Raw genomic sequence first — 12,164 nt, 5'->3', positions numbered from 1 at the left:
CAGAGGCATCTGAGTCCTGCCAGAGAGTAGCTCTTTGGGGCTGACCGGCTCACCGCTGGCTGCTGGCTGCTTTGCTGGGAAGAAGCTTCTTGTTTTCAATAGAAAATGGCAAGCAATTTGTTGTCTACTTTAAGAAAATAATTCCCCTATTTGTCTTCAGCCCTATTTGTTTCTCTTGACAAATTATCATTCCTAAACTCTGGATGTTCTCCAACATACTTATTTTTGGAGCTGTCTTAAAGTCCTTTCTAGATGGAGAAGGGATATAAATTAGAACCCCAGAGAGAAAATTAGATAATGTCTCTATTTGGAATTTGATTAATGAAAAGGGTAATGAAACAAGGGACCTCCATTTTGGACCTTCACTTGGGCTACCTAACGCCAAGGTCTGTTTGTTGATCACCGCAAATGAGGGAGGCTGGAGGGAGCCTGGAGGCAGCCTGATACAAGCATGGAATCGAATCAGAGGCAGGTCCCTTGCGTGTACAAGGTCAGCAACCATCACTCATAATGGCTTCAGATTTTCATCTCAAACACATCTCACACTTTTGTGTATCCATATTCATCCATGGATGCATCCACTCACACATGTGTCCCACAATGCTCCTAAAGGTCACCTGGTGCTCGGGGCATAGTGGTAAGCTAGAGGCAATTAAGGGCACCTGTCCTCTGGACCTCCTAGACAGAGGCTCCAACCCATGTGCTTACAATTCCAAGGCCTCCTCCTGTTTCCTTATCTGCACAGATACAAAAATTTATAATATAGTGTAGGAGAATGCTAAGACAGCCCCCTGGCGCCCCACCCCCCAATGTACATGCCCCATACATTCCCTCTCCTTTCAGTGTGAGCAGAGCCTGTGAGTGCAATGGGCTCTCACTTCCACAATTAAGTTATATTCTCTGGCAGAAGGGTTTTGCCTGTATAATTAAGGATGCTAATCAGCTGATGTTGAGTTAATCAAAGGGAGATGATATCTGGTGGGCCTGACCTAATCAGGTGTCTCTCCAAAAGAAGTCCGAGAGATTCAAAGCAGCAGATTGTCCTTTTGGCCATGAAAAAATTAAGCAAACATGCTGCAAACTGCCTATGACTGGAGTCACGTGGCAAGGATCTGAGGACAGTTTCCAGGAGCTGAGAGTGCCAGTTGAAGGCCATCTACAAAATGGGGACTCAGTCCTCCAGCCACAAGGAACTGAGTGTGAATAATCGCCAGTGATGTTGGAAGAGGTCCCTGAGCCTCGCAGCCTCATGTGACACCTCGGCTCAGCCTGGAGAGACTTCAGTAGAGGGGCCAGCTAACTCACACCAGGATTTCTGACCTACAAAACTGTGAAATAATGAATAGGTGTCACCTTAAGCCAATTATATAATTTGTTTTATAGGAATAGAAAAATCATACAAATAGTGTCTGCCAGATTGCTTTCCCCTTTTCTCCTAGCCCATCAGAGCTGAAACAATCCTACACTAAAATGATATTATCTCAGCCATAAATAAATAAGAAAACTGCCTCAGTTAATTATGCAGTGTGATCACAAAGAAACAAACATATTCCTTGCACCAGAGAATGCTGATTGATAACCCCGTGACCACCACTGGGAAACATGGAAATACAGACTATTTAACACAGCTTGGGCCAAGCTATATACGTGTACTTGACAAACAATGCTTTGACATATGTCCCACTACATTTGGAAAATTTTCAGCCATTATTTCTCCAAAACATTTGTCTACCCTCCTCCCTCCCCACTTTATGAGATTCTAATTATATGTATGTTGGATCTCTTGATATTGTTGTCCTGTAGGTCACTCGGGCTCGGTTCTCTCTCTGACTCTCTCTCTCCCCTCCTCCTTCCCTTCCTCTCCTCTTTCTCTTTTTCTCTTCCATTTAGAAATTTCACTGACCTTCTCTTCTGTAACATCCAATTTCCTGTTAATCCCATCTTGTAAAATTCCCCCTTCAGAGAGAGTCTTTTTCTTTCTTTTAAGTTCTATTTGGTTCATTTTTATATCAACCATATCTTTCCCCATCACGGTAATATCTTCCATTAAACCCCTGAATTTAAAGGGAAAACCACAGCTTTATAATACCTTTTTAAAAAATCCTTGCTTTTTAATTCCATCATCGCTGTATTTGTAAATCTGTTTCTATAATCATGATTTCTCCTGGTTAAGAATCATACCTTCCTGTTCCTTTGAGTGTCTAGGGAACTTGGTCTGGATGTTAGATATTTTTTAATTTTATATTATCGCTTGCTGAATTTTACTGTAATCCTTTAAAGAATGTTGAACATTGTTTTGGCAGGCAATTAAACTACTTGTGGAGGAACCTGATTCTTTCCAGAATTGTTTTTAAAATTCTTATGGGATGGATATAGAGTAGCCCTTACTCGAGACCTAGTTTAGCAACTTTCCAAGGTGTGACCTTCCTAGAATCTCTACTGAATTTACCCTCGACTCAGTGGGGTCTTTCTATTCTGGATGGTGAGCAACTTCAATGACCCAGGGCCCTGAGTGAGCTCCAAGAATTGTTCACCTTATTGCTTTCCAGCAACTGTACTTGCCTTGTCAGCTGTTCTGTGTCTGGCCTCATGGTACAAATGAATATTTAGCCATAGACCCAATTTCTGAAACTCCTTCTCTACCTGGCTCCCTCCTCTCAGGTAGAGTGCCCTGCAAATGTTAGCTGCAATTCTAGAGACCATTGGGTCCTACTTAGGTATGGTCTTCTCATGCCGCCCCCCCAGGAGTTGCCAACCCTTCTGCCTGGAATGCCTTCTCCTTCTCCACATGTGTCCCATATTCCCACCTTTCCTCCCAGTCACGGAAAACTCCCAACCTTCCATGAAAAACATGCCCAAAGGTCCCCTTCCCTGTGCAGCCTTGCCGAGTTTTCTGGGCCTACAGCTCAGTGTAGACGCCCTGACTTGGCACTCCCTGGGATGCCTGCCTCCCTCCCCAGATGACAAGCAGAGCCAGGAATCCTGCCTTTTGGACCTCCGTGTCCCCAGCACCTAGTGCAGTTCCTGGCACAGAGTAGGTCCTTGATAATTTGTTTCAAGTCAGCTTTAACCCTGCTCCACAGGAGAGGGCTGACAACATGGGACAGCACAGACGGTGGGAAGCAAGGACCCACACGGGACCCAAGAACCAGGAGGAAGCGCTTGGTACAAGAACTACAGGAAGGAAATCTTTCTGAAGCAGACAGAGAGACAAGACAGAACAGGTGTACCATGGCCTCTCACCACCCGATCCTGGCACAGATGGCTTTGTCTACAGCCAACCCTGAGCAGCCCTGGGTTCCCAGTGGCTGCCGTCAGGACGAGCGCTGCTCCCCTATCTCCCCATGCCCCAGCACCATGCCGGAAGCACAACCTCAGACGAGGACACGACTGAGACGGACCCTCCTTCCCCCGCTCCCTCGTCCCCATGCAGCCTGCTCCAGTGATCGAGCCTCACAGAACTTTCTCTTTGGAAAACTAGGGCTCATGTGCTTCACACAGCTGTGGTGAGGATCAATGAGGCAATTCAGGGATCGAACAAGAGCCCCTTTTGTTCCATCTCTCTCTCTCAGCTTTCCCGGCACACAGTGGCCCAGCCACTCTCCTCTCTGACCATGCCTCCCCTCCCCCTCCCCATGCCCCTTGGCTCTGGCTTTCTCAACACAGGCCTGTCATTCTGGCTTCGCTGTCATCTCCTCCTTGGTTCATGCTTTTGGAAAATAACCGTCTGGACGTTCCAGATCGGGGTTTTAGACCTGCGTCAGAATGACCTGGATTTCGTGTTAAAAACAGAAATTTCTGGATCCCACCGTTCCCTGAGCCCAAGGCTCTACATTCCTAGACCATTCTCCTGAGGATTCTAAAGGACACTAAAGCGGGGCCATTCACACCTTCCTGGGGTGGTAAACTCCTTTATATCCTTGTGCGTCTTCCGAGGGAGGGTGCGTCTTACATGGAAAAAATGTCCTGTTAATACTTCGCTCCGACTTTCCCAGGCAGGAACCAGATGTGGAAAAACTCACGTTCTCAACAGTCCCTTCTCAAAGGTGGATTTTGCAGCTGACCATAGGAACTAGGTGGGTTCTAACCGGGAACCATGCACTCAGCTCAGGGCCAGTTTGCTGACTAATGTCTGAGTTGCTCGGGAAACGGAGATTACCCGGAGCCAAGAGCATAGACGGTCACAGGTCCCTGTCCCTTGGCACTCTGAGTGTGAGGAAGGAGGAAGACAGATGTTCACACCAATTTAAACAGGACTACATGTCCAGAAGCAGCATCCTTAAAGCCCAGGTTACAATTAGCCCGGTCCCAGGGGCCCCGTCTCTGTGCCACGGCATTAGGGCAGGGTTGGGGATGGCAGAAAAAGGTATACTGGAACTTGAACAGCAGCAACCCACTTTTAAGAGATGCTGCCTCTGCCGGGCCTGAGGCTGTGCCCTTTGTAGAGATTCTCTCCCTTAATCCCTGCACCAAACTCAGGAGGTAGATACCATCCTGGTTCACATGAACACAGATGGGGAAACTAAGGCTCAAAGTGGTCAAGAAACTTTCCAAGGTCACTCACCTAGCAAGACCCCCAGAAAGATGCAACCCAGTGCCCTCACTCTTAGGCACATCGCCACCATTCACCTGCCATAGCTCCTCCCTTGGTTTGGCTGAAAGATGACGCGGGTCCCCCACCCATGCCCAACGTGCTGATGGACGCTGGCCATAACAGTGTCAGATTGATCTCAAGAGACCACAAGTGTTCTGGGTCGAGCTGAAGGTCACCCACAACAAAACACTCAGAGTGCAGCTAATCTGGAGACCCCCATAGCCAGCTCTGCTTCCTGAGGCAACAAAACCAGTTTCAGTCCTCTGACCCCCTTGTACCTCTTAAGAACCCTGCCCTCTGACGTCCAGCCTCCCACTGACCCAGGCAGGGAGGGGCTGGAAGAATTCGGCCAGTGGGCAGCACCGAGACCTAAGAGTGGTTGTTTCATCTTTTGCCTCTCGCACTTGCTCACTCCAACAACAGGAAAATATTCTGCAAAGCCCAGAGTGGTATCTCTTGACCCTGGTGGGACATCAAACCTGCCCAGGGAGCTACTTCTCCTTCCAGCTATGATGGAGCAGACAGATGAAAGCTAGGAAGCCATGGTGTCCAGACATCAAACGAAAAGCGACGGGGGTCTGCGATCCTGGAGGGAGGGGGTGTAAGAGAAGGGAGCCCTATAATTGTCCCCACCAAAAGGCAGTTTTCAGGCCACAGAGCATAAAGGGGAAGATCAAGAGAGCCTGGTGTCTCACTGAGCGGAGAAGGCAGAGATCAGGAACTGGAGAAGCTGAGCCAGCTTCAATTTGGGGCTAAATACTGAAGAGGAGTGAAAGAGAGTTCTAGTAACCAGCAACGGGTCCCTCCAGGCTTTAGCTGAATACTGATTTTCGCATCCTTAAGAGAAAACTGCAAAAGACCAGAGAAAGAACTACCAGAAAGTAGCAGGTCAGACACATCTGAGACCTTACCCAGAACTGGAAACAGTTCATGTTCCCCTGGCTCTGGTGGGAAGATCTCACATACATGGGGCATTAAGTAGAGCCCTCACAAGGGTCATGCCTCTACAATGGGGCTAAATTAGCCCTTGTCGAGGGCTTCTCAGCCTCCACACTGTGAACATTTCAGGTGGGGCAATTCTTTGTCGGTGGGGGCAGAAGACTGCCCTGAACCCAGGAGTATAGTCTTCAGTACCCCGGGCCTCTCCTCAGTATGTACCAGCAGCGTCTTCCCCACATTGTCACAACCAGGTCTCCAGACTTTCCCAAACATCACCTGAGGCCAAAATCTTCATTTACAGAGAACTAACACCCTAGACTAAAGTGCTAAAAAGTCAGCCTCAAAAAGGATCAGACTGTTTTCAAGTAACCTCACCTCATGCCAGGACCAAGTTCAACGCTCTTTAAGGGAATACAGCGAAATCACACATGCGCTCTGGGTCACAATGGCCTTGGCTGGGCTGTAGGCATATGTCGGTTTTAAAAGTTCACCATAAGGAAAGAACCCAAATGTCCATTGACAGAGGAACGGATTTTTTTAAATGTGGTATATACATGCAGTGAATATTATTCAGGCTTAAATATGAAGAAACTCCTGCTATTTGTGACCGTAGGGATAAAACTGGAGAACATCACATTCAGTGAAATAAGCCTAGCATAAAAGGACAAACAGTGCATGATTCCACTGACACGAGGTAGCTAAACTAGTCAAAATCTTAGAAGCAAAAAAAGACTGGTGGTTGCCAGGGGCTGGGGAAGGGGAAATGGGGAGGTTTTGCTCAGTGGGTGTAGAGTTTCAGTTATGTGAGCTTAACATGTCCAGAGCTCTGATGCACAACACAAGTGCCCATAGTTAACACCATGGGATTACACACTTCAAAGTATGTTAAGAGAACAGATCTCAGTTGAGCATTCTTACCAACCAAAAAAAAAAAAAAAAAAAACCAAAAAACAAAAAAGTAACACACACAGAACACAGGAAATACTCAGAAGTGATGGGTCTGTGTAGCGCCTTGATTGTGGTGATGGTATCATGGGTGTGTGCATATGCCAAACTCAACAAAATGTATACATTAAATGTGTGCAATTTTTGCATATCAAAAAAATACAAAATAACAGTTTGCCATGATTCTTACAGTCAGCCAGAATAGAGCATCACTGCCAAATCCAAAGGGGAGGAAAAAAAAGGATGAGTAGGAAGGAGAGATAGAAATGATATAAGTTCTGGAAAATGTTAAAAAGCACAGCTAAAAGGTGATTATTACATATAGAAACTTTTTCTGGCTCATCCAATGATTAAATGTATTAGAAACTATCACTAAGAGAAGACACATGGATGAGACTTGACTAGCATGCCCCAGCCTGTGCCCATCATCAGAAAGTTCTCAGCAATCAACCAGGAGGTGCCGGCTCATACCCACACTCCAGGAGACGCAAGCACATCTCTGAATTCCACGTGGTTTCACTCCATGGAGCGATGGAAACACCATCCCTGCTCGGCTTTAGAAGGACTCTGGGGATATGGCCATGTTTGCAATGTGGACAGCGGCCAGAACTCAAACAGATCTCTGCCCCATTACTCAGTTTTAGCTATTTTACTGTCTGAAGTTTATCAGATATCTACCTGCGAGGGGAGAGAAAGGCCCTTAGCACACTGTGTTTTTAATAGTTCGGGGTCAGCAGGGATCAAGGCTTCGCAAACAAGGATCTTCAGCACCCTGGTTGCCATCTGCCTCCCATCCTACTTACGTTTCACACAACAGGTCTGGTGTCCCATTAAAGGTCTGCCATTCTTCCAAAAGACAATTCAAGTAAGGGAATGAGTACAGCTGGACCACCCCTGGGACAGAGTTAGGCCAAATCACCTCTCACATCTGAGAGGCAGCATCTCCAAGCGGTTAACAGGGCCCAGGACTAAGGCCACAGTTTTAGAGAAATGCCAGTTTTAGACATTAAACTCAACTCAAGTAGATCTGTAGGTCCTCCTGGGAGGGACTTGAAATTCATAAGGTTTTTATAGAAACAAAATTTCCAAAACTCACTTTCACTGGAGAACCATCTAGTTTCGTTAACTAGTACCTCTGTGCATTGAGAGTTTATTTAGTGACCTTGTTCATTTCTCACCCATCAGGTTCTCTATGGTCACAGCCCAGGCAGGTGAACCCACGGCCCAGGAGCTAGTGAGAGAGAAGGGATCACCGGGGCCAAGTCTAACAGGGCCCCGAGGCTGCTGACTGGGCTCTATCATCAGTTCAGCTTGGAAATTGAGCAAGAAGTTAACTTCTTCCTGGAATTCCTAATCTAAATGGTGCTGACATGCCCCAGTGGGAATAATATGGATATAGCTCAATGGACACAGAATATTTTGAATTTTAAAATGTTTGCTTCTTAAAGAGCAGAGCTCAGAAGTGAGAGGAATAGGAGGCACAAGTAGATGTTGGTTTTCCAACTTGGCCTGCCCTTGAGCCAAGCGGGCCCTGTCTAGACCACTTCCCAAATCACAGACAAAGAGGACCACCCAGCTGAGGGCCTGAGGGCTGTGGGAGGGTCTCAGACTCATTTTAACATAAGAATTAAGACTCCAAGTTACTATCAAGCAGCAGGCATCCAACTTCCACTTGTTGACTATAACTGGTAATGGGGGGTGGGGGAGGGGCCACCAAAAAAAGACAGCTGTGACTATCAGCATACTTGAAGCTTTTTACAATCTCCTGCAAAGATGTACTTTTCCACATTGCCATCTTCACTGTTGCTATGGGAATAAATGAAGTTTTATTCATTTAAAAAAATGGGGACACAGAGCTGCTCTTTGTCATTTAAGGTTTAAATTGGAGTCATGAACACTTCTGTAAAATGCAAGATGGTATAATTCAACAAGTTTTACTCTCTCTGGAGGATTGAAAACTAACCTGAATAGAAATTATACAATGATAAAATTCTGTCCCATCCGATTAATTACTTGTGAATAATAATATCTCTGGTTTCTTTCAATTATATTCTAATTGCACACCTTTTGCTCTGGTTGATTGGGCAAGGAACTAATGAACAATTATTACTGAATTTAATTAACACCATTATTTCTATGGCCTTTATATCTCTGTTGTGAACATGGAAATTCACAATCCCAGGGCTGGCACCAGAAGAAGCCGGCCTTGAACCCTGCAGAACAGGTTCTCGCGTTGCCCTGGAATAAGGAACCCAGGGTGGGGGACAAAAGATCTGGAGTTTCTGCCGGCAGGAAGCCGAAGGCTCTCCCAACAACAGCATCAACATTCAGAAAGATGACCGCTTCAAAAACGTTAGTAATTTACATGCTACATTTTTCCAAAGAGATAGGTAAGTGAGCTATACAGGACTCAATTACAATGACATTCATAATTGATTCCATATACAACAAAGAGCTGGTCAGATTTCATGTGTGTTTACTCTGAAGGATAACTGCTCAGTGACTAAGCCTAGCCGCAGCATACAAATATGTCTGAGTGATATGTTTATCTCACTTTGACATTCTAAACTCCAAAGTTCCCCCCGCCCCGACCACCACAAAGTAGCTTCTGTTTAAAAATTAGAACTCACTCGCAAAAAAAGAAAAGCCCATTCTTCCAGGCCTACTTATTTTAATTCGATCAAGGCAAGTCATAGATAATTTTTCTACATAACACGTCTGGAAACAAATGGGAATTTGTTTTTAAAGACAGATGATTACAAACTTACAGAGCTAGGAATATTTAACTTGCAAGAAACATACTGCTGTTCCTAAATGTGGCTACAAATTAACTTGGCAGTCACTATTGAATGTTTGCAAATGCACATGTGTGTCATGTGTAAATGACATTCATCTGACAGGCCTCCCCCACCCCCTATTTCAAAAACGTAGAGAAGAGATGAAAACGTCCTTTCCAAATTTGTTGGGGGAACACGACAAACAGGTGGTTAATTCACGGGACCAGAGAAAACACCTGAACGGTGTGTCTGATGAGAAGCGGCTCCGTCTCCCTGAATTAGGTTGTGTGCCCCCTGCTCCCTGCCCGGGGTTCAGCCATACCTCATAGCGGCTAGCTGTCTGCTCAGCTGTCTTCAGGCCTTGATACACACGGATGATGCAGACTTTAGCTCTTCTCTGGGAGGGGAAGCAGTTACTCTTCACGAAATCCATGACCATCACATGGTTTTTCAACTCAGTGCTAAATGTTTTGATCTGAAAAGTCTGGGGCACGGCTGTTTCCGTGTGGCGGCCAGTGGACCCCTTCTGATGAGTTTTTGCAGGAATTCCGGAGCGCCGCATGATACTCGGAATCTTGTGACTTCAGCCAGTGAGCCTGGCAGACACAATTTTCTTTGTTGAATCCAGGTATCGAGTGCAGCAGGAGGGACTTGGGAAGGGCCCTCGCTAGGACCTCGCCTAGTGGTTTCCAAGTCCAGAGCTGTTTTCTCCCAGATCCCAGCTGCCAACTGGGCCGGATGTGTATATGTGGAAACCTCAGGAATGACCTTTACGTGCCTTAAAAATACTCTGGCTGGCTGCTGTCCACCCGCCTCCAGCGCTTCTACCTGTGTTCTCAGGTCACTCAAAGTCGTCTCTGATTTCAAAGACACATTTCTCCTTCCCGCTGTATTCAAGTTCTGCACGTGGAGTTTGCCGGTGACCGTGAGGCTCAATATACGTTCTCAGTGTCAGACCCCCTCAAATCCAGATGAATTATTTACTGGGCTCTACAAAGGAGCCGGGAGTGATCACTGCTGCTTTTTAGAATTCCTGCTTTTTCTTGCCAAGGCTGAAAGGAGCTAGTGCGGACTCCCGCGGACACAAAGAGTGACCTCAGCCCTGGAGAAGATAAGAAACACATTCAAGTGAAGAAGAGAGCCTGACACAAAAGGAGGGATGGCTGTAAGCAGGCATGGAAAGCAGGGCTCTGTTAGGAAGCGCTGTGTCCGGAGGGTGGGGGTGAGGGGTACGTACTAGCTTCGTGACAGCTCTGGTCCCAAGACAACCATGCAAAGTCCCATCACCACGCTGAGCCTCAGTCTTGCACAAGGAAAATTGGAATAATCATACCTGCCACTCCCAGGTACATCAGGAGGGCCAGGTGAGTGAAATAGCAAAGAAAGAGCCATGTGTCGTATATCACAGAGGCAGCATTTCCAAGGTATGGTTGCGTGTCTTCTGCCCAACCTACTTCACACAGTTCACCTGATGCCTACAATGTCGCAGGGATGGACACGATGCTGAGAATCACTGGCTTGTGAATCATTTGGAAATGCAGGTGCATGATGTGCTCCTATTCATTTCATTTCACGTTTTGCTACCATTTCTGTTAACCCAGTAATTTAGAGGGTGAAAATTACAAGCCTGGGATCAAGGGCTGGGCCAGGAGAAAGCTGATGACAGGCACGGTGGCCATGTTCCGAGTCCTCACGCGGCACTCTCCTCTGCAGATGACTCCCTCGTGGCTCTCAGCACTGAAGCCCCTTGAACGGTGCCCGCGCCCCACTTGAAAGCTGGGGCGGAGGTTGGGGCGGGGAGGGAAGAGGCTAAATGAGGAAGTGCTTCCAAATCCGTTTCCTGAAACAGGCCAACAGTCCCTGGCCCAGAACCACACCCCCTCCTGCTGCAGTCAGCAGCTAGGACCTGGACGGGGAATGTTGAACGTCCACCTTTTGAGGCAATGGGAATGCTGAAGCTGAGAATGAAAACAAAGGAGAGGAAGAGACTTCAGAGAGAATTGAGGCCAACATTCTCATTGCAGTGCTTGGACATGAGAGCCATAGTCACTCGCTGTGATCCACACAGTGAAGTGGGACTTCCTGTTCCTTAAGCAAAACACAGTCTGCTCTCCCTGTGGTTCTCCCAGGATGTCAAGGACATTGTCAAGACCCAACGGATGGCAGCACGATTCCCATGGGAAGAGCAGCACACCAGGATTCAAGCCTGAGAGCCACGCTGGACACTCCCCAGTGAGTTACACCATGGGGCGCCATCTTCAACTGGGAAGCTCTGTGATAAAGACTGCTAGGGAAGAATTTGAGCAGTAAAGAAAGAAGATTAAACAAGGATGCCAAGAGAAGAGGGTATGCACTTGGCTCTTTGGGGGCTGTGAAGGCCATTGCCTATGTCTAGATGGTCACCCTTTGAACCGGCTCCTGCTGATGCCTGTCTCCAACCAGCAATTCCTTCAAGCCAGGAAGGAAGGAAGGAAGGAAAGAAGGAAGGGAGGGAGGGAGGGAGGGAGGAAGAGAGGGTCTTTCCTATCAGCACAGCACACCAAAGGACGCCGTGTAATGCAGGGCCCATGGAACTGCCCATCCCACTGCATTGAGACCCGAACCCATGGTTGGCTTGGGACCAGAGCCATCATGAAGCTAGTGTGTCCCCTCCCACCCCCCACCTCCACCCTATGGTTCACTGATTGTTGGCTGGCTGCTGGTGACAGCCGTATGCCACAGGCTGCGTCAGCTGCAGTGTCTGGGGAGACTCGAAAGACCCCAAGGCTGTAGGTGGCTCTTCTCTCTCCCAAGGCCACAGGCAGGATCTGGGCTCCAAGCAGCCACTGCAGCCACAAGAGACAGCCGTACTGTGACATTCCATAGGTCTCCAGAATTCTTGGTCCTTAGCCCTGGAAGGATAAGATCCA

At 47.3% G+C, this 12,164-nt stretch overlaps 1 protein-coding gene across 1 annotated transcript in view; it reads right to left on the bottom strand.

Moving 5' to 3' along the window:
* The window catches only part of LOC308355464 ((E2-independent) E3 ubiquitin-conjugating enzyme FATS), a gene marked incomplete at its 5' end in the record, with an annotated part of 203,689 nt that extends 193,872 nt beyond the window's left edge, over positions 1-9,817 (bottom strand). Inside the window, one exon of the mRNA XM_080823688.1 lies at positions 9,578-9,817. Coding sequence (XP_080679814.1) covers positions 9,578-9,817 — 240 coding nt within the window. The remainder of the gene's footprint in view (positions 1-9,577) is intronic.
* Between the last annotated feature and the right edge of the window lie 2,347 nt (positions 9,818-12,164).

This window comes from Martes martes, assembly GCF_963455335.1.
Source record: "Martes martes genome assembly, chromosome: 14".
Lineage (NCBI taxonomy): Eukaryota > Metazoa > Chordata > Mammalia > Carnivora > Mustelidae > Martes > Martes martes.
The sequence above is the reverse complement of the archived record's forward strand: the minus strand, read 5'-3'. Positions and strand labels throughout refer to the sequence as shown.